Source organism: Anopheles maculipalpis, chromosome 2RL (assembly GCF_943734695.1).
Source record: "Anopheles maculipalpis chromosome 2RL, idAnoMacuDA_375_x, whole genome shotgun sequence".
Lineage (NCBI taxonomy): Eukaryota > Metazoa > Arthropoda > Insecta > Diptera > Culicidae > Anopheles > Anopheles maculipalpis.
Genome location: NC_064871.1, coordinates 77,915,562 through 77,937,586, shown reverse-complemented (window position 1 = coordinate 77,937,586; position 22,025 = coordinate 77,915,562). Strand labels below are relative to the sequence as shown.

General features: G+C 41.7%; 4 protein-coding genes across 7 annotated transcripts in view; 2 read left to right on the top strand and 2 right to left on the bottom strand.

Annotated features, from left to right (window-relative positions):
- Nucleotides 1–22,025, top strand: part of LOC126567823 (solute carrier family 12 member 4) — a 486,521-nt gene that overhangs the window by 157,056 nt on the left and 307,440 nt on the right. The gene's annotated exons all lie outside the window — the stretch shown is intronic.
- Nucleotides 1,628–2,859, bottom strand: LOC126568297 (CD2 antigen cytoplasmic tail-binding protein 2 homolog). Its single transcript, XM_050224752.1, has 2 exons — nucleotides 2,682–2,859; nucleotides 1,628–2,590 (listed from the first exon to the last, which is right to left on the bottom strand). The coding sequence occupies exons 1-2, from the start codon at nucleotides 2,822–2,824 to the stop codon at nucleotides 1,630–1,632; spliced, it is 1,104 nt and encodes a 367-aa protein (XP_050080709.1). The 5' UTR covers nucleotides 2,825–2,859; the 3' UTR covers nucleotides 1,628–1,629.
- Nucleotides 4,143–7,993, bottom strand: LOC126568341 (UDP-xylose and UDP-N-acetylglucosamine transporter). Its single transcript, XM_050224802.1, has 2 exons — nucleotides 7,890–7,993; nucleotides 4,143–5,087 (listed from the first exon to the last, which is right to left on the bottom strand). Exons 1-2 carry the CDS (start codon nucleotides 7,973–7,975, stop codon nucleotides 4,157–4,159), a joined length of 1,017 nt encoding a protein of 338 aa, XP_050080759.1. The 5' UTR covers nucleotides 7,976–7,993; the 3' UTR covers nucleotides 4,143–4,156.
- Nucleotides 18,217–20,182, top strand: LOC126568092 (major facilitator superfamily domain-containing protein 12-like). The gene is made up of 5 exons (XM_050224510.1): nucleotides 18,217–18,643; nucleotides 18,711–19,033; nucleotides 19,105–19,397; nucleotides 19,471–19,941; nucleotides 20,011–20,182. Exons 1-5 carry the CDS (start codon nucleotides 18,220–18,222, stop codon nucleotides 20,150–20,152), a joined length of 1,653 nt encoding a protein of 550 aa, XP_050080467.1. The 5' UTR covers nucleotides 18,217–18,219; the 3' UTR covers nucleotides 20,153–20,182.

Sequence of the window (22,025 nt, the reverse complement as noted above, 5' to 3'; positions counted from 1 at the left end):
CCGTCACTCAACCAAACCGGGGCGAAAAAAAATGCTCAATCGTAAACGATCAAAAGACGCAAAACCGGAGCGAAGGATTCGAATGTGTGAGGGCATGTACTGTGTTTCATTTTTCTTGCCTTTTATCAAACTCGAATCCATCCGAGACTGAAAGCGCTCTCCAAAAAGGTAAATGCTACTATCATCTAAGCACTAAGGGAAAGTCCAGCAAACGGTTCAGTAATATCTTTGTGTGTGTGCATGTTTGTTTTGTATTGTTTTTTGTTTTGTTTCCGTTTCCATTAGTTTAACGCTGAAAAGGGTCGTAAGCTCTCTAATCGGGGAAAACAGCATAGAGGAGGAACGATAAATAGGAAAAACAGGACCCAGTTAAATCGAACCAGCCAGTCCAAGGGTGATTTAATGCGAGAGTGTACGCGTACATTGCGGGATAAACCGAAACCCATCGATCTAGGTATGTGTTTTGCGGGCAGCCAGTATCTTACGTTAATGTAGAACACATCACCAATGGGAAATAGCGAGTATTAAGCGATAAGTTTTTGATAAACGATTTTTTTTTTTATAAATAAAGTTACTTGTTGGAGCAACGCAAGGCATGATTCAGAGCAATTAATTGGTGTTAGGAGCCTGCTCAGGATATAATAAGGATGATCGTCAGATGCTCAGGGATTTGTACCTTTCTGAGATTGAAGTTATTTTCATTTGTTTCAGATAAAAGTACCAAATGGCACACACTAACGGGTCTTTGCAACCTGGAGATGTACGACAAGTAGGTATCAATAGAGGGGGTCGGTTATGAATCATACCGTGAGGGATGAAAGTAATGTGGAAACATCGGTATGACCGAGAAAGAAAGAGGACCGAGCGTGGGACCGGCGGTCCTCCAGTGACTGCAGATCAAGTAGTTGACTCCTGGTCTCGTATCTAGGTAGAATTGCAGATGGTTCACCAAAATGGCAAATGCGTTGACAACCGCAGACAACCGAACAGTATTACTGGATTGATCTAACCAGTGAGCAATAAATCATCTTCAAACATAGCGAATTCGAGAAGATGGGCACAATAATCCATCTTAGCAAACCGGGGGTCCTCAAGGCTTCAACCTTTGTCCAACCAGATACCCAAGTACGACTGTGACGACTGTGACTCGGTTGTTCGGCCGCTAGTTGAGGAATGCGTCACAATTTACAATTTTAGATAAGAGTTTGATGAGGTATTCAGACCAAACAACTCTGTAAAGTGGACTTCAAATCATGACAAACATATTGTCGTTGAAATTGTAAATTTGCCGCCTGATGAAGCAGATGCGCGATTCCTTCCCTGTATTTTATCTTTACGTAAAGATTGCTCCTAGAAGAGAAGGTTTTCGAACAGGGTTTTACCCATTGTACCTTGAGCGTGTTAGAAGTCTCGGTTAGGCTTCTTCCGGGTGATAATCGAGGTCCCTCCGATGATCTCTTGACTCAATGTGATGAGTCTTTTTTCTTATCAAACAACAATCCAACGCACCAAGAGATGTAAGGATGGCAAAATGGGTGTGGAAATGTTTACTTTATTATTTTCTTAGAAGACCTTAAAATGCTGCATGCTGTACTTTGTGTGACTTTATGATTCTCCTAACCGCTAACATTACAGGTACAGGTCAAAATCGATCCTTGCCGCCGAATAGAACCGTGCATCGTCACTATCGACCTTCCGCACAAACGCACCACTACTGAACCGTCCCTCGTCTGCAAATTTTTGCATCTGTTCCGTCGTGTAAGGGCCGTGTACCGTTTCCCCGTCCTGCTGTTCCTTATACTCCCACATCAGCGTTTTGGCCTGTCCGCTTTTCTGTTCCGTATCGTCCTTGGTATTTTCCTTACTGTCTCCTTCCTTCCCGGAGGAAGTGGAAGTTTTGTCCCCATCTGTATCCTTACCACCATCAGCACTACCGAGTTTGTTCTTTTCGCGACTATCGAAATCATCCGCATACATATCGAGCTCGTCGCCGGGATCAGCGGTGGCCGCCTTTTTCTTCTCCGCATCGGAAACCTTCTTCTGGATCATTTCGAACGTTTCTTCGTACACGTCCATGTTACCGTTGTTGGTAAGTATATCGTTCGATAGCTCCGTTAGCTTCGTTATCTTTGCGCTTGCCTCATCCGGTGATTTTCCCGCTTTTTTCAGCTTCCAGCGTTGTGCAGTCGTCAGCTTTGCGCTACCTTTACCCAACCGTTGCAGTGCCCGCTTGACCGTTTCTTTGGGTTCCATCAGATCAAGCATCTGCTGGTAAGTACCGATATCGTCAAACTTTACACTAGCCTCTGCTTCTTCCTCATCCGAATCGGAATCGGCCAGACCACGGTCTTCCCCCTTATCGGGACGCTCCTTATAGTTGGGATCGTTCTTCAGCTTCACCCAATCGATGTTGTCCAGCCAGTGATCCTTCACCTCGGCTGTTTTTTTCCAAAGATAGTGTCCGTCCGCATCGAAGTGTCCTTCCTCCATCTCTTCCTTCATGTTGAATGGAGTAAATTTTGTTTCCCCGTCGATCCGTGCTGCACCGTCTTCCTCGCCAACGATTTCATTATCATCCAGCACATTGTATCTGTGGTATCGTGTGAAGTGAAGAAAAACGAAATCGATTTTTACAATACAAAAAATTTGCCATTCTCAAACGCTAAACGAATAGTACTCACGGAGCATCGTCACCGCTGTCGTCCTCCTCGTCGGAATCAAGCGTATGTTTACTGGTGGAGGGTTGATTGTTCTGTTTATCGCGCACCAAATCGTCCAGATAATTGTCTTCCTCCACGACGTATTCTGCCTTGCGCTTGGACATTTCGGAGTTATGATTAAATGCTCGCTAGAATTAGTGCAACTTGTATTAAACCACGCACGGACGTTCACCGAAATAAAAAACGCATCAACGAATGCTTTTTCACAATATAAACAAACATGTTGACGTTTTTACGCTGACAGTCAACTGACAGCAATGCTGGCACGCACAGTCGAAGCAGGCGGTTGATCTGCTTTTTTGAAGAGTCGGTTAAATTTCCTTTAAAATTTATGTTTTACATGATTTTTCCATTTTCCTTCGCAAAACAAAACACCTTCAAAAACAATTTGCTTCCTTGTTATGCGTCTCTTTATTCCGAAATAGATATCCAAAAACCGAACGCTAATGATAATAATCGTCGTGAGCAACACAGGTTATCCCGAGGTTGTTGCCGAGTGCGGAAATAATGTTGTGTCCCGAGGTTTTTTATACATTCGCAGCTATTTTTGTTCTTTTCTCGAGGTCTTTAAGGTGCGTTCTTAGATATTTTCGCTCTCCTAGACTAGCTCATAAATTTAAATACGAGGAATTCCATCTATAGCATATCAAAACGAAATGAAAATCAAAAGGAGAAACCAAAAATTGATTGCGACGTTCCAAAAAATTTCAAGATAGGAACTAAAATATCTGGGAATGCCTCATAAAAGCTTTAGGACAAGGCCAAAGTTATTTTGGGAAAACAACAACATCTGCAAACGTGTCAAAAAACCTCGGGACGAGAAAAAAAATTTTAGGCACACGGCAAGAACCCAAAGGAAATGTGTCAAAAATTTCTGAGATACCCTGTAATTTACGTCTGTACTTTGCTTTTTTCTATTTACAAAATTCAACAATTTGATATATTTTTCACGCTTCTTCCTTTCAACACCTTTATCATCATCATTGGGACGGCAGATTACATGCTATACCGCTCGAAAACAATACTTCATCACGTACGTACGCTTGTCCATTTCGACAGATTTAGAAAATTGTCCCGAAAAAGAAAAAAAGTGATGATCTTCCCACCCTAACTAAGCTAACGCTAACTACCGTACGCGAGTTTTAAATGTAATAGAAAACTGTCGCGGCAATTAATTTTAAAACACCCTGTTTCGCTTTGTACAATCGCTACGAATTTGAAAAAAAAAAGTTTGAAATATCCATTTTGAGTATGATAAAAGAAGCTAAGCTATTCGAAGGAAGATTCCTATGTCTAGCGTGCTAGGATATTGTCCTTATTCTTCCGTACAAGAGCAACCAATGTCCCTCTGTGTCCGGTAACCGGTATAAGCCTCTCACTAATGCTGCCGATGAGCAAAACTACTAACTATCAACCGTTGAGCATTTGCTTCTCACTTATTTAACTTTTTTCTTCTCATCCACCGATGGTTGCAGTGCGGCCCGAACCTTGCCAACCACCTCGGTGAAGATGATCGTACCCACAAACACCAGTATCGTACCGATCCAGTGCTGGATGGTGAACGGATTGCTGAAGTACACGATCGAGAACAGTAGCGAAACAAACTTGCGCAGCGTTACGACCAGCGTAACGGTCAACGAGGAACATTCGGTCGTTAGGACGTACACGGAACTTATGCACACGTACTGTGTCAGCACGTTCCCTAGCAGATAGATCCAAGTGATCGGTAGCGATACACCCAACGCAGGGATGCTTTGCAGTGGACTAGCATTTGCCAGCTGTATATGTTCCCAGATGTTACCGGCGAGCAGGGCAAAGAATGGTAACGGTAGCAGATGGGTGTAGAACAGTGCTTCCTTTGGATGTTTTCCGTATCGCTTGTAGAGTACCTCCTGATAGAGTCCCATCCGGGCGGACACAAACAGGGCGAGTGTGAGCAGTGCGATACCAAGCGTCCACCAGAAGAACACCGACACTGGATCCTCATCGGCCGCATTCTTCAGCACCTGCGTGCTTTCCACCTTCGTACCGGACACGATCGTACAGATTACGATACCGAGTGTAATCATGCCGACGGACAGGTATTTGGAGAAATCGTACCGCTTCTTCAGGATCAGTATGCCCATGACCATGTTCGCGATCAGCGACCCGGCCCGGAAGATCATGTGCAGCGGCATGGGAATGTTGAAGTCGAACGCGTAATTGTTGCATACGCTGGCGACGAAGAACATTACAACCAGGATGGTGTAGTCTTTGAGCCCGATGCGGGGTCGTACCGTGCCACATTTCGATGTGAACAGGAATCCTTCGAGGGCGATAAACAGGAACTGCAGGAAGGTGATCAGATTGCCCGAACCGGGGTCGATCCTGTGGATAGCGGGAAGAATATGGGAAATACGATTATCGGTAAGTTGGTTGACATTCGAACTGATATTTGTCTTTTGTCATTTCACACATTTTTGCGATAAGGTAAGGCACGCATGACGTTGACCTCTTTTCCTGTCGCTAAACGTTATCTTTACTTTGGTGTTAGTGGTCTGATTTCTTCAAATTTTGGCAGATAATAAGCATTGCTTTGTTAAATCTGATACGCGAGTTTTGGTTAAACATCCATTCTTTTGTGGTGATTGTTTAGCTGATATGATTCTTTTATCGCAAATCATGGGAATTCATTTTCAAGCATTAAAAGCTAAACAACAGTTATTTGTAGAAAAATCTAAGAAGAAATGCGTACAGAATGTTCCAGTACAGAAGAAACAGGACAAATGTTTCATAATTCAGTAATTTCATATCAGTCACATCAGTAATTTAATGGCGTTTTCTGACCTTTTTAAATCTTTTTAAACCGCGCGGTCTCGTGGTCGGTACCGGTACTGATCTCGACTGAGGCACGTGATTCGTGATAGAAGAAGAACCATAGCGAGAGAGTGCTTAGTACCGACGAAACGGTCCACAGATCTCAAGATCTTACTACCTCGTAAAGCATGTTGTCAGCAGATGCGCGGATCCACTGGTAGGAATTTGTCCTGGTCGATCCAAGGAAAAACCTATCCCTCTGATCCTAGTAATTCGGACATAAATCGATCAATCTTTCGCTTGATCGTTCCAACAACGGCGGCTGCTTGCGCCCGGTTTGTGCCTGCCAGCGATATTGGAGGTCGTTAAGCCAACAAGACGAAGAAGAAACCATCCGGAACGGTGCGAGTGGTATTATCAACTACAAATTACTCCGGGTCAATTAAACTAAAAGACCAGAAAGATCGTCACTTGCATATATGTCCAGCATCTAATAGCTTACGAGACTTGCTGATGCCTCGTATTACAGATTTGAACCCCAGTCCTGCCATATGAATGCCTGGGCCGTTGTTGTAAGCTACTATCTTGGTCATATTTGGTGAATTTTGATCCTAGGCAAATGCACTAAACACGAGCAGATTCATCGGTGCTTCAGGAGTATTGTGTGCGGCGGGTTTTGGGAAACTTTTCCTAATGCCATCATATGAAATCCCCTGTATGTCCCATCCGGCTCCTTCGACTCTCGCGCGTTTCTTTCATCTATCCGATAGTTTTAAAGAGCATACTTTAGGCAAACTACGTCCCATTACTAGACGTACCACTGGTGACTAGGAACGATCTATCTCTTACCAATCAAGACTTTAAAAATACTTGCGTTATTTAACCAATATATCTTTGAAGCTAGTCAATTAAGACCACATAAGAGCATAGAGCATAACTAGGTCTTTTGATGAAATTTTTGGTTTAACGATCTCCTTTTTCTTGGCTTAACAATCTCCTAGGACACGCCGGCAATCGAATAGTTTACTAGACTTGGTAATATATACGTATTTTGTTAGTCAGTCTTCATTAGAAGAGTACGGTCCGGATGAGATTTGAGCCTCGGTACTGCCGTGTTAAGACTGGCTCTGATGACGCCTCTGCCACCGGGCCCGGGCCCCAACCGATCTAATTGGCCTTTAGAGTTTAACGATGTAATTAGCCTTGTAGATATCAGTCCCTAAGTCACTTCAATCTAAACTTGATGAAGTCCAAGACTTAGGGACTCAGGGAGACATGACTACTCTGACCAAGTAAGGAGTAAAATCATTGCAGTCTTGTAACTAGTTTTATTCTATTGAAACCAAATTTTATTGAAACAACAAAAAATTACCTTCCAACAGAGTAACACACAAACACGTGACTTCTGACACACTAAGGTACGATCAACTCTACTTCAACTATAGCTTGTAAATGTTTAACGGCGCAAAAAAGCACCATGTTAGAGCAGTCAATGATTTTGATGCTGCTTGATGATAAGCTATTCCGTTGGTAGTAGCAACACACGCCACAACTATACTACTGTACGTTCGCAAATCGGGACACAAATGGGGTAAAAAAAGATGCAATTGCAACGTTATTTCGCAAAAAATCTCATTCAAGCGCGTTGCTTTTGCCAAATCATCATCATTATCGTCATTGATAGCGTTTGACGGTCGGTGTAGCAGGTATGCCACCGCTGTCGGCATTTCAGCGTGGACGATAACGTTACAGCTGCCGTTACAAGTGTGTATGGAGCGAATCAATCATCAAGCGTGTCCAAAAATTTCCTATCGAGGGAAAAGGAACGTAATGACGTAGTTTACTATAAAATATTTTTTTGAAAAAACATCTTGAAGTAGAAAATATCGTAGAGAAAGAAGCAATACGCAATACGAGTGGGAAAACACACAAAACGTGAATAGTTTAGTGTTTATAAATAAATCGTCCCAACGGCAATGGTTCGCACAATACGAAGGGCACAACACCCCCGCAACAAACATGCACACCACCTTTTCTTATGCTCTTAATGCGCGCGTGTGCGTGTGTCTTTAACAAGGCCAAACGATAAGATTGCGAATATTGATAATAAAAACTGTCTCTGGCAGTCGGTGACGTGAAACAGCTGATATCCCACCCTAAATTGGCTGTCCGGCACTCACGGCACACACTGTCACATTTCGCGATCTTTATGCGTCTCTGTTTCAGTTTTCTTCCTCGCGCGCTTATCATCTTCACCCGCCGACGATGATGATGACGGTGATGACACCGCAGCTTTTTATGCGATCGTTGATTACATAATTTATGCTTTTAAATACTTCATACACACCCGCCTAACTATATCGATATACTTACTTTACAAGCAGCTCAAGAAACACCACATTGCTACAGCAACCGACAAACACCAACGCGATGGCAAGGGCTGCCTTCATGTTCACCATCTCGATCTGCTACTTAGATGACTAGTTTGACGATCTTCGCTGTTCCTTTTTGCTGCTACGTCTGGTACCTCTTCCTACAATCGGGTGTGTGTTTTTGTACTTTCAAGATCAACACGTTTCAGGCTACGCAGCACGCGCACAGCACCTGCGCTACTCACTGCTGCCGTTGTCGTTGGAATGAGAAGCGTTCGTCCGCAAAAAACGCCAACAACCGGTCCTTTACCGAATGATGTTTGCAACAAAATTTCGGCCACCGAAAACTTGTTCGTACGGTGACGAGAGGGAGGACCTTCTCAAGCGCGTGTGATGACGTTACTAAACTTCGTCCACTTCTTAACGAGCTAGCGCGGCTACGTTTCCGCCGTTCGATACAGCCGATATCACGGAACGCGAGCGACTGTGTTGCGACTCTCCTCCACACCTAAGCAACTCCGGACAGCTGGGAGCAGTTAGCGGTCAACATGATTTGCCGGAATTGGAATCCACCCCCTTTCCTTCCACAATCTGGCGTTGATGTTCGCGTCGTTTGTTTAGCAAATCACCATTCCGTAGCGTGGCATCGGTGTCTCCCTCGCCGACTGTCTGTGGGTCAATATTTGATGATTGTAAAGATGAAAGTCACTGCTCCAGAACGAGGTTGAGGCGAGGATGCGGAACACGAGATGGGGTGTGTTTCGTTCGTACCGCCAGAAGAATAAGATTGGGTTGGACTGCCTCCACAAACCGGAATGTAATCTATCAATCAAATTATTACACACAGTTAACACTAAAACACACAAATAAAGGTGCCGTTTTCAAGGACGTTTCTGTTGTAAACGCGATACTGGCTCGCGCACTTGTGTGTACCGCCGGAAAAGGTGTAATTTTCTGGTCGCACGTACTAAACACGCACACCAGCGGGTTGTTGTAATTTCGTGTTTCGCGTTGGCATTTGTATGTAAATAAACCGATGTCAAATCGGGCGCCCGCAGCTGTCATATGCTGGGTGCGACAGTGCTGGCAGTTTGCGGTGAGGCTTTTGGATGCTGTCGGTTTGAAAACTTCGTTATCGGTGGAGGAAAATCGATTATTGTGCATTGTAGTTGAGTGACATTTTTTTTACACTAAATTTAATGCACTGTTGAAAATTTTAGATTTTGTCATTTATTTAGCTTTTGATTGTCTGCTTTTACTTGTTTTGTTCAGCAATGCTACGTGCTGAGCTTCAGGTTAGGTGGCGGTTCCGTAGAGGGTGGATCAGAGGGAAAGATGCTAACGGTGTCGTTTTTCAAACGGCAGGGTTCGGTATCGAATCTTATCCAAACCGTCTCCTTATATGCAGGATGGACTATATTACGGGTAAAATTAAGTCACGTGAAGCCAGTATAGGCAGGTCAACAAAATTTCTCGTAGTTGTGGAGTGGAAAAAAAAAACATTTCAAAATATTGACTACCATATCCTTTCCTACACAGGTTAAAGATTGCTCTCAAATAACTAGAATACCGAAAACGAAAATGTGACCGATTAATGTGACAGCCAATTCCTTTGCATCCTTTATTTCCGGCCCTACAAAAACGAGCCTTATAGGCTCTTGAACCATAATCCCTCCAAATTAACCCTCTCACCTCGCGGCTGACCGCAGCAGCACGTACAGAACGTGCTGCACAAATGTAAACAGGAATCAATTGATAACGAGCAGCAGCAGCAGCAGCAACACCACTGTCGACACTTTGAACGCCCATCATCAATCGGCATTAGTGTGATGTTTGTGGTACAACGTTATCATAAATTAAACAGTCCATCGAGAATCGCTAGAGCGCGATTATTTGGAGGTGCGCAGTACTTATGGTGTACAATTGCCGTGGCCAACTATGATCATGTCTGCGTGAGAGACTTCAATCGATGGGTGCATTCCCTGCACTGCTGGGACAAAGAAAAGAAGCCACTTGCACTTTGTACAATGCAGAAGTGGGTAGAAAGGACGCAGTTTTTACAATTGTAGTTGTTCATTTCGGAAATGATTTACAACAGCATGGAACTACATTGTATTTCTTTTCCCGTGCGGCAAGATGATAAACTTCTCTACCGCTGACATCACTTGAAGGTCTTCTTGTTCATTGACTTGGTGCATTTTTCCACTTCCCCTGTCCACATGTATGGGTGTGGTTTTGGAGTGGAAAATGAAAGTTTTCACCCCTTTTTACAACGGAGCGCCCGATCGAACCGGATTTTCTACGCACATGCACAAGTGCAAGTGCAGACGGTCGGCCGACGTTTTGTCGTCTGGCGCTGGCTGGTTGGTGCCGATTACCTTTCCGTCATATGTGGTGCTTCGTTACGGCACGTTGCATAACGGCAATGCCAAAGCCCACCACACACAGGTTGGATGTAAAAATGTAAAACTAGTCCGAGGCCAAGGCAAACATTCCAGTAGCTCTTGCTGAGACGTTCTTAGTAGGGTTTAGTAGCTTTTTTATTAAGCAAAGCAAAGAGAATGGCAGGACTGGGGGACAAATCCGAGTGAGGAATGACTATCCAACTGCTCAGTACTGGAAAGTGTAGAAAAAGTCTTTCTGTGGCCGGCGTGATCTTAGTAGGCCATTAAAGCAAGAAGAACAGCTTTTATGATAGCTACCTAGGGAACAGAAATCCTCGATATTATTCACTTTAAAAGCCCACGTTTTCAATGCACTTCTTATGCACTTGCGGCACGTCCTTTGGTTCCTTTTTTGTTCCAAGAAACCCATCTTGGATATTTTGTCTCTTTGCCTGACTTCGGCTACGGTATCAGAAGTCGCTTCGCCTCGTTTATGAACGTAGAACTCCGACGCACTTTTATGGCTTATTCTTCGGACCTCAACAGCGTGTCCCGCGTACTTAAATGTCATTAGTTTCGAAATTCATGCCACATATCAGTTACTGTTGCTTCGAGTTCGGCCGTGAAAAGAATTGCTTCAAACAATTCTTCGGAAGTTAGTACATTGGGCGATTTGTTTTCATACGAGCAGAAATAATTTGTTTTTCAGGTACCGAAAATGAAGCTAAATTTGAACCACGCATGTGTCCACATGGCTCAAATGAAAAATGATTTATTAATTCACATATTATAATACCGCCAAAAGGTAATACACCATCGGCAGCTATTATAGGGTCCGGCGAAGCACACTCGCAAGAAACCATCTAAATGACCGGAACTGGTTCCAAAATAGCTCAGCGCTCCAGTGAGAACGAAATTGCTGTCAGGCTTATTCGAATGGAAAGCTCATGATTGGACCACTTTTTGGACATTTTTTTACCGCGAATCCAAAATCCCAAAAAGCCTTCTATTCTTTTCGTCAGAATCCTGTCAAATCGGAACGTTGTCCTAGGCCATGCATGAGTTACGTTCGGATACTCTTGGGCGGCATCTTCACCCCGGCAAACCGGCTACAAAAAAAAAGCCCTACGCAAACATGTCCCTGCTGGCACCCCCCTTTTTCACTTACAGGAGAGGTCGATGTACGATGGTGATCAGGAAAATGGAGCGGTCGCGAAACCCTACAACTGCACCCATCGGCCATGTGATTATTGTAGGCCGCATCGTCGAATCGGTTAACGATGCACGCATCACATCGTTCAGTCACTCGTGGACCTGTGCCACGTTCGGATGGGTCGGGGCAATATCTGGCCAATTTTCCAGTGTTAAACCAGTATCGGTGGGGCTAGGCAGAGCTATAGAAACCTCTAGGAGTAAAACGATTAGTACAGATTTATCATACCGAACGTGGTGAGTCAGTTGCAAGACATCATCATATCGCGCGTACATTGTTGTCCCAATACACGTGTAGTGGTGAGATGTTTCTCAACATTAAACGCTCTTCGGGGTAGTCGAGAGCAACCAGTCCTATTACGTGTTGGGGATAGGACCGCGACGCACCGAACACGATACCGCGAACATCAGTGTTGATAAACATTCCGTCCGGTTTGACAGCCGTGCGTAGCTGCTGCCACCATCAACATCAGGAGACATCATCAAGCTTCCGTGTGCGCTGTAGAAAGGAAAGAAGTCCGCAAATATGAGTCCGTGAGTACGCCTTATTTGCTAGAGGTGCTACAAAAGGGCTGTAAATCGGGTGTGCCTTTACCTTTTACGTGCGGTGATCCGTCATACAAATGTGCCTCGTTGTTCGTCCAATACGCATCGTGTGTGAAAGTGCTTCCAGTATTAGTCCTCAATTCAGACGCCCTGAAACCCCAGCTAACAAAGAAAAGTGAGTGAAATTTATGCAAAATGTGCAATCACAGTGAATAAATCTGTGCCAGCATCATCATAGCGCTGGGGCTTTTGACAGCTTTTTTTTTTCGCGTAGGCTTTCCACCCCCCAATTTTCGTGCGCAATTTCATGCTCTCGCGGTCTCGCGTTCTCTCGCGGTTTTTTCCGCTGTGTGTGTGTGGTCGTGTACGTGTGCGTTAACTAAAGAGCTTTGTCAGTGAAATCCACAATTGCTCAGATATACACGTGTCTCTCGGTTTGATTGTGTGTGAGATCTAGTCGCCATTGGATTGGGCTGTTGCCTAGGGAATGCAAGTGTTTAGTGTTTGGCGGTAATTTTTGAACCTGAGTGTGCGAGGGTGTTCGTGTGGTGTATGTGTGTTTAGTCAGCTGTTTATCATATGGTTTGCTTGGTACGAACAAGCAATTATCATTCGAACAAAGAAGCATACCGCACTATGCGCGAGAAGGGGAGGAACGGTTCACAACATTGGCTAGCAAGTGTTTAAATACAGTAAGTGTAGTAGATTAAGTGTGTTTTTTGTTGTTTATTTATAATATAATTGACTAAGCTATTTTTATTGCCCGGGATAAGGCAAAGAATAAGGAGGAAATGCCTTATCAATATAATTGTATTTTTTTTTTTCAACGCAAGTGGTGTTGACAATACGGCACTGGACCGTCATATTCAATTGTAAATAAATAAATAAATAAATAAATAAGCTATTTTTATTGAATTAATAAATAATTATTAAAGTTTTCTTACGAAATTAATTTAGGTAAAGAATTCTTTCAACCTAAACAGCAATGAGCTGTTTGGTTAAAAATAAGATACAGAAATAAAATAGCATAAAACTGACTTTTATCCTTTGAAAAAAATAAGTTCAAAGCAATACTACGGCTAAAAAATTATAAAAATATTTTCACAATAAAAATCGGAATTTAAACACAATTAGAAATTCACAAATATCCCCCTCAAAAATATTTAATACAAATGAGTAAAAGATTTACTATGTGGGAGGGAAATATAATAGATTACGAAACAATGTAACAATGCGAATAAACCTTATCCATACCATTGCAATGCTGAAGCGAAATAAAAACAAGAGAAATAAAAATAAAAATTAAAAATCATCATTTTGAGATCCACCGGTCCACCGGTGTTGTTTCGTGGAGTTGCGAAATTTGGCCTTCACCTTGATAAACTGGTTCTGGTGATTTCACCGTTATGGAAAAGATGTGTTGTTGTGTGGCAAAACAAGGCTGAAATATTATGGAAAGCAATAAGAATATTTTATTTTTAAAGTGTTAGTTTAAAGTGTTGAAGACAAAAGATTCAGACCTCTTTTGTATTCGATTTTCAAAATGGTGCTTTCGATAATTCTGCTAGGTATAATTTTACCAAAATTTGGTACAATGTTCATCCGCATTTGAACCAGCTATACCAATTTTGGTGCTGTCCATAAGTGCATAAATCATTGTGTAAGAATTAAAAACCTGTAAACTATTTTAAAAAAATGACATCTAAATAAAGTTCCTTTTTTTATTACCAGAGCTAACAAGTTCTAACATCAAATAAAGTAAAAATCAGAAGCACAAAACTATGTACAATTTTTTATTTGAATTTTGACACTTATGAATGGTCGTATTTTATGGCTTTTTTGTGTTTTTCAACATATTTCCATCAGAATAATGAAACGAGAATTAGAATCAGATTAATGATGTGTCGAATAATAAGAACATTATCTAAAAATGTTATGTTGAGCTTAATTACAACAAAAATGGATCATCTAGTTGAAAATTGGCTTAAAAATCTTCTAAAAAATTTCAAAATTCTATAAAAGAATGGTGAATAAAATATTACTAATGAATGATTTGAATTAACTCTTCACAAAGAGTTTTTGATTTCAATCGCAAAGAGTTTTAACAATTTTTTTGAGACCCGTTATAATTTAAATCACTCTGAAGTAGTTGACAGCCGCTAGAGGAATTCAAATGGCAGAGAGTTTTTAATACTCTTTTGTGGACTAGCCTTTCAAGGTTGACTGTATGAAAAACTGGATGAAAGTTAGTTCAAAACATCTAGAAACACACATTTTGTGGGTAAAATTAGGTCAACGAGATCAGAAATAGGAGGTTCCAAGCGGAGTGAAATGTGAAAGCTCCTATCACATTGAATCTTCTGACCAGGGGGGCAGTTATTTTGTAAGTTCGGGACCCCTATGGTAGCCCAGGACCCTCCGCGACCGCTCATTCTGTTGATCTGTCGAGAAGCAGAAGAAATTTAAGATTTTTTTCGTTTGTTTTTTCATGTGCTGCACAACATTATTATATAAATTTACCGTTTTTGCATTGTAAATCGCATCGATGTTATCAAAATTGCTGTCAAAATTACTTCGACGTAACATTTCCGTAAAAAGGTTTCACGTGCAGGGCGGGCAGCCATGCAAACGAGCAAAACAAAATCGTCGAAAAATCATTATATTTTTAAAAAGTACATCCTACGTACTACTTCTTGCTGATGTACACAAAAGAACAAAGGAATTCATGGAAATGGGTAAGAGTCATCTGGTTTTGCAGACTGTTTTTTTTTGTTTTTTGTTGTTGTTGTCTGGTTAAGTGCCTACTATTCTTACCAAACAATGATTGGCCAAACGAAGCAAATGATTGTGGCACACTTTTTGTATGTAAATGCGCATTTGCACACATTTTTGCGAGCTTGCCGTGCGTTTGATAGTGTGAAAGATACAGGAAAATGATAAAGCAAACCTTTTCTGCTTGTGCAGCACCGTTGTTGGGTTTTGTGTATGTTTTTTAAAGATTTTTCTCCCACAATCTGTTAATGAATCATGGTTTAATGGACAATTATTGGGCATACAAAGATCTATCGTTTCAAAACAATTCAGCATTTGTCGCTTTTTTGTATTTCTGCTTAATCATTTTCGGACGGATTCCAGTCTCTTGTTTTAGACACTAGGGGGTCCGAACCGATGTGCATTAGTATTGGAACAATTCTCTCACGAAATTATGTTGCTCAAAAAGTGTTTTGGAATTTTGCTAATGTATGACATTTTTGACAATTTTCAAGCAAGTGTAATGCGAATAAGTTAACTGTTTTGGACTGGGCTGGTTTGTAACATTTTAACAAATATCAGCGTGACGAAGGTTGCTTTCCTTGGTATAGAATGTCTTCTCCTTGCTTAGTTACTTAGGACAGACCTCCCTTGATCGGTCCCTCATCAAATAGAGTTATAAAATGACATTTCATTAATTTCAATTTATTTATTAATGAATGTCTGCCTAGTGGGTCAATATACAATCTTGATTCTAACTTAATATTAAGAAAAAAAGGCAAAACCAAAAAACGGCCAACGGGCGTCGAAGAAAGACACAATATACAACAGACGAAATTGGAAAGAAGACTTTCAAATCATCGGCGCAACATAGAAAACTGTCGGACGGCAAAACGGAAAAAAGTATCACAGCGGAACAGGATAGACAATGAAGGCTTATGACATTAGGAGTTTTAGCCAAAGTTACGCCTACTAGGACGCGTTTGGAGAATGTGAGGAATTCGATGAATCGTTCTATGATCCACGAATGACTAGTTTACATGAATTACTATTAGAAGTTGTTGATGTTGTATAGAACCTTGCATGCATAGCCAAGACGAAATTCATTCGTTAGCATCTATTAACTCATGGACAATACGGCATTGGACCGTCATAATCAATTGTAAATAAATCTATTAACTCATGCTAATAGATGCTAACTGATAGATATTAAGTCATGCTAATAGCTAATAGTAGGCCCCAGGAATCTAATTAGAATTTGAACACGACAAACGCATCCAAAAGCTCAGATCCTCAGTGGGGAAATATTTTCTGATCTGAGATCTGACATCTATAAGATTTCTTCGCTGGATACTTGGAAAACGATAGAACGGACATCAATTAGCTTTAACCAGTGCCGTGAATTGTTCATTATTCTAGTTAACCGCTCAGCCGTGTTTTGCTAATTTTTGCTTTAAAAATAGGTAAATTTTAGATTATGATTAAGCCATACAGCTATAGACAATAGGTTAAGGACACTTTTATATCCCATTTTCAAACAGCCGATTTTGATACTTCTACTTGATATAAATTTACGAAAATTTGGTAGAATGTTTATGTGTATCTTAATTTTCTACAACAGTTTTGATTTCTTTCGTAAATGATCAATTTTTGCATAATGATAAAACGATTTACGCTTCTCCTTGATATAAATTTACGAAAATTTGGTAGAATGTTCATGAGCATCTTAATTTTCTACAACAGTTTTGATTTCTTTCGTAAATGATCAATTTTTGCATAATGATAAAACGATTTACGCTTCTCCTTGATATAAATTTACGAAAATTTGGTAGAATGTTCATGAGCATCTTAATTTTCTACAACAGTTTTGATTTCTTTTGTAAATGATCAATTTTTGCATAATGATAAAACGATTTACGCTTATTTCCCTTATATTCCCTTGAGCTGAAGCTAAATCGTTTAATCTGAATAATTATTTTTTGATTGTCTAATTCAAGCTAATTTAATTTTTTTAATTATTTTAGCTAAGAGTTGAAGTAATTGAAGGCCTTTTTGTTTTATACCAAAGTATACTTTTATAAAAATAGAAATAAGAGACTTTTATAAAAATAGAAATAAGAATTCCACTATTCTTCTGGAGCTTTTCTTCTTTTTCTTCGATTGGCTACCTGTTGGCTAGTCCACCGGTGACTCCTTAGGGAGTTAGCATAATGTTTCCTGTACTCCATCGTTTCCTCAATTATTTGTTACTGTGCTGTCAACTGAAAAATATTAGAAAAAGTGCTCTTTTACAAAAAAAAGTTACATTCAGAAAGATTTGAGTATAAATTCTATTTTCCTTGAAATAACTGGCAATCTCAGTTAAAATTCCCCTCTTTAGCAGGTTCATAACCACAAATTTTCTAGTATGACGCTATGATCCTAGTTATACTCAAAAAACTACAACTTTATATGACATTTTTTCATAAGGGAATAGCTTTGTGCTTTATGAGTCGGCAAGTCCTGACCGAACGCACAGATGGCACTCTTCAGGATCTGCTGACGGCATCAGAATTACCTGTCAGGCTGGAGCGGCTGACTGAGATGTTAGCGACGTCGATCTTCACATAACAGGACCGAACATCGAATCCCGTTCACTTAGAACTGACTAACCTGCTGCTAGCAAATAACATTAATTTAGTCAGAAATGGCAAGCAATGACTCTAAGGATGTCCCTAACACGTGCGAGCCACTTACTCGCGTCTACGGGCCCTCAATACGAGGCCCTTCTACTGGAAGCTACTACTGGAAAGCTGCTAACGCGGGGTCCCTTTTACTAGACCCCTTGTACTCTTGTAGCAGTTGCCGGGGCCCTTCGGGACGCCCACCGTTAGGGTAGGAAGTTCCGGTACTGTTGGAGCCTCGACATCGTTGACTTTTCTAGGCATCGGCCCTTAAGACATCGTTTACTTCTTTTTTTTTTTTTCAATTTATCCAGTGCTGTTGAGTTGTACTGTTGAGATATGACAGACTTTATTAATAGAAATATTCTTCGTGTACATTATCAAGACCATAACGTCTGACCGTCTGAGCAATTGCTTAGACCATTGGACTCTTTGTAAAGTATTCGATGCGATCCATGAACTTGAGACATTTAGCTATATGAGGATCATTCTATCAACGCTGTTCAAACGCTTGAAGCTTTTAATACGAAGTGGATTGAATACAATCACTAATAAAATGTATGACAGATACCAACTTAAGCTCCCACTTCACTATAAGGACTTTCGAAAAATAAATTGTCATCCAATAAGACATGTTTGTAAATTTATCTCGATAAAACTGCCATTTATTCTAAATAATTTATTTTAAATGTGCAATTATACATTATAGTGTAGTACCACGTGATGTACTAATACGGTTACTTCTCTTTCATTGTTCTACTACAGATTTAACAAAATGGCCAACACGGGCAACAAAGTGCCACTAGCAAACGGTAGCACAACAATCCACCGCTATGGTGCCACAACAGACACACGAACGGTGGTGCCTGCAGTGAACGGAATAGAGCCCCACAACGATCCCTCTCCAACAACGTTTCCCGGCAACACCGCAGTCGACATGGACCGTGCCCAGCTGGACAAGCGTTCCACACTGAAGATGTGCGAAAAAATCGGCTACGGATTGGGCCACGTGTATAACGATCTTTGTGCCGGGATCTGGTTCAGCTACACGCTACTATTCATGCAGGGAGCATTGGGAATGCCGGCAGCCGAAGCCGGTGCGATGGTGATGTTGGGCCAGGTTGGAGATGCTATTGCGACACCGATCGTGGGCCTGCTGACGGATCGTTATGGCACGAAGCGACAGTGGCATATAGCGGGTAGGCGAACGTATGAGCGCCATTTTACTGATAATACTTACAAACCAAATGTCCTATCTTATTCTAGGCACTTTTATAGTATTCCTTACATTCCCGATGATATTTTCCCTGTGTCCTTGGTGCACGGTAGCGCCTCACTGGTGGGAAATTCTGTACTTCGTAATCGTGATACTTGCCTTCCAGTTTGGATGGCCAATCGTACAGGTGACGCACCTTGCCATGATACCGGAACTCTCTCGCACGCAGAAAGATCGGTCCGATTTAACTGCCATCCGGTACTCGGTATCGATCGTGTCCAATGTGGTGGTGTACATTGTGACTTGGGCGGTTTTGCGTAGCCGTACAAGCACCGACAACCAGATTGGACCTGGTGATGCGTACCGGTTTCGAGTAAGTAAAGATTGTAGGGAAAAATTTTTACAAAAAATTCACAATCATCTTTAAAATTTCTCATTCAACAGGACATTTCACTCATCCTTACGCTGGTGGGCGTTTCCATGTCGGTTCTGTTCAACTTTTCGCTCACATTCAGTGGGTACGAACATCGACGAAACACAGCACTACAGCACAACATCATCCGTCCGTCCGCACCAAGAGCAGAAACGGACATTGAGCGCGAGTCGCTACTGGGGCCAGAACACCGACAAGCGAATGGGCAGTTGGCTGGATCTTCTACCGCGCTGGACGCGATCGTACATCGTAAACCAAAGAAAAACTTCTTCAAATCACCTCTGTTGTATCAGAATGCCTTACTGTAAGTGAATTTTCTCGAAACCATCATTCGATACTCTTGCTTTACTAATGATTCCTTTCACCTTCACTTTAAGGTACGTCTTCTCGAGACTTTTCATGACAACCTCTCTCGTGTACATGCCGCTTTGGTTAGACGAACGGGCCTATCAGCCGGATGTGACTCCGGCAGAAAACAATGCCAATGTTGAGCATCTAGCAACGGTTCCACTGGTATCGTTTCTCGCCTCCTTCGTAGCGTCACTAATTCTTAAGTACACCAATCGATTTGTCGGCAACAGTTTGGTGTACTTCGTTGGGTCCATCATCAGCACCAGTGTGTGTCTGTGGATCGCACTAACGCCCGGTGCGGGATCATTCAGTACGCTGTCCTTATTCTTGATTGCATCCCTGTTTGGGGCGGGCAGCTCCATCACAATGATTAGCAGCTTATGCATTACGGCCGACATGATCGGGAAGCATGCGGATCAGGGTGGATTCATCTATTCGGCCGTTACGTTTGCGGACAAGCTAATCACTGGCGTGGTGGTGGTGATTATCGAGTCGGTGTAAGTGTTCATTAAGTTGACTGATTAAGCGGAGTTCTTACTAATCTTTTCAAATTCTTTTACTCCTAGGAAATGTCACGATCGTTCCGAATGTCCTGAGTATTACAGAGGAGTGCTATCGTACGGGTGTGGTTTGGCGGCCATTTTAGGATGCCTTACGCTGGCCACCTTACTGTGTACTACCGCATCCACCCGGCGAAGGAATCGGTAGTGCATAGTGAAGAATTAAATTCCACAATCTACTCTAGGCGCAATTATGTTTTTAATTATTTTACATTATGTTTTAATTTCCGTGAAAAGTGGTATATTTCTAAAGGCTATTATAGTAGTACAGAATTATGTAATTTAAAAATTCAAAATTTTATAAATGCATAAAATGAAATGATATGAGAAATGAACATGGGTTTAGTTAATCTGTGTAAGTATAACAAACTGATATAAGTGGTGAAACACAAGAATTAAGGTAAAAAAAAACAACTTCCTCATCAGATCTTCAACACACAACAAATCTTTTAGATAGAAAAATCTCTAAATTTCCTTTGCGTTGTAGGGTTTAGTGGGATCTTTATCATCCTGACCATGTTAGTCATGCTTTGACGGATGTTTAACACTATATTTAAGCTACAATTAGATGCACAATCTCTAGTCCACTAAGGGCCTTCATCAAACAGTATTTTTTTTGTATATCCTCTATCAGCACGGGTTAGAAAAATCCTTTGGAAAATGCTGGTACATTATATGATGAGATTTATTCAATCAATGAGACAAGTATATCAGAGTCAATCAAGTTAAACAAATCTTACGTAATTTTCAAAACTGCAGTCAAATTCAACGTCGAATACACGCTCATACTACCCAACTATGCGTCTTTTCGACGTTTCACTAGCTCGATAGCTATCAAGTTTATTCCAAAACAAGCAACAAATTATTAAGTGCTTATAAGTTTCCCATCCATGCAACTGCCCAATCTCCGACAGGTCCTGCTTCACCTGATCCAGCCAACTAACTCGATGTGCTCCCGGACGCTACGTACCGAACTGGGAACTGGGATCACGCCGCTCGAACACACCAAGAGCGCTTGCATCCTCCACACGCTTTGTTTTCAAATTTCGTTTGAAAAAAAATATTTAAAAAAAACCTAAAATACTTTTTTCCCGCGAAAATTCTGATTTCAAACAATAATTTCAAAATTTGAGGTATATTTTGACCAGCGTGTAAAACTACCCACTATCCGAGAGAGAGAGAAACGTCAACCGGACGTCAACATTTGTGCATGTGCCTGGCAACACTGGCATTGTTTTTTTTGTGATCATTCATTTTTTTAACTCACTGTCGGGGTTGTGTTGATAATTCTGAACACTTTCATTCGTCCGTTCGTTGCGTCGGTTTCCACTGTTGCTGTGCGTAGAGCAATAGAAGCATTGTGTGTAGTTTTGTCAAATAGCCACACGGAACTAGTCGAGCAGAGGAAGGTTTTCATCAAAACTGGTGAAATTGCTCGACAGTGTGCCAGTGTACCAGACTGGTGCGAGTAGCCCGTACGAGCAAACCTGTGGCCTGTCCGTGTAAACCCGCTGCTGGCGGCGACGAAAGTACTGCTGAATAGATTAATCTGTGCGGATATTTTTCCAATTAAAGTCAATCGGCCCCTGCAAGTGCAGCTCGTTTCGTATGCACAGACGGGGTGTGCGTGTGCGTGCTTGTCTATGTGTGCGGTATCATTTCCGCAACGAAACCGAGTCGACGAGACTTGTGCGTAGGAAGGATGATGGTTTGGGTGGAAACCTTGCCGCAACCCACTAAGTTGTAACCATTCCCAGTTGGGTGTAAAAGATGTGAAAAGTTGTGCTCGACAACAGTATTTCGTTTCGTGCGATAGTAAAAAAAAGGGGGAAAAAATTAAAACCGGTACTCCAGCTACGACGGCACCCCTACGGGAATCCGATACCAAAACGCAACGAGTACCAACGGGCCGGGCCAAGTTTGGGAAGGAGCGAAATATATATATATATATATATATATAGAGAGAGAGAGAGAGAGAGAGAGAGAGAGAGAGAGAGAGCGAGAAAAAAAGTACGAAAACC

Bases quoted from the DNA above. Each gene is read 5' to 3' on its own strand.
- LOC126568341 (XM_050224802.1), bottom strand. From the start codon at position 7,975: ATGGTGAACATGAAGGCAGCCCTTGCCATCGCGTTGGTGTTTGTCGGT. The intron at 5,088-7,889 runs GTAAGTATATCG...CGCTATCCACAG, and splicing joins TTTCTTGAGCTGCTTGTAAA to GATCGACCCCGGTTCGGGCA.
- LOC126568092 (XM_050224510.1), top strand. From the start codon at position 18,220: ATGGCCAACACGGGCAACAAAGTGCCACTAGCAAACGGTAGCACAACA. The intron at 19,034-19,104 runs GTAAGTAAAGAT...CTCATTCAACAG, and splicing joins GTGATGCGTACCGGTTTCGA to GACATTTCACTCATCCTTAC. The intron at 19,942-20,010 runs GTAAGTGTTCAT...TTTTACTCCTAG, and splicing joins GTGGTGATTATCGAGTCGGT to GAAATGTCACGATCGTTCCG.
- LOC126568297 (XM_050224752.1), bottom strand. From the start codon at position 2,824: ATGTCCAAGCGCAAGGCAGAATACGTCGTGGAGGAAGACAATTATCTG. The intron at 2,591-2,681 runs GTGAGTACTATT...ACGATACCACAG, and splicing joins GACAGCGGTGACGATGCTCC to ATACAATGTGCTGGATGATA.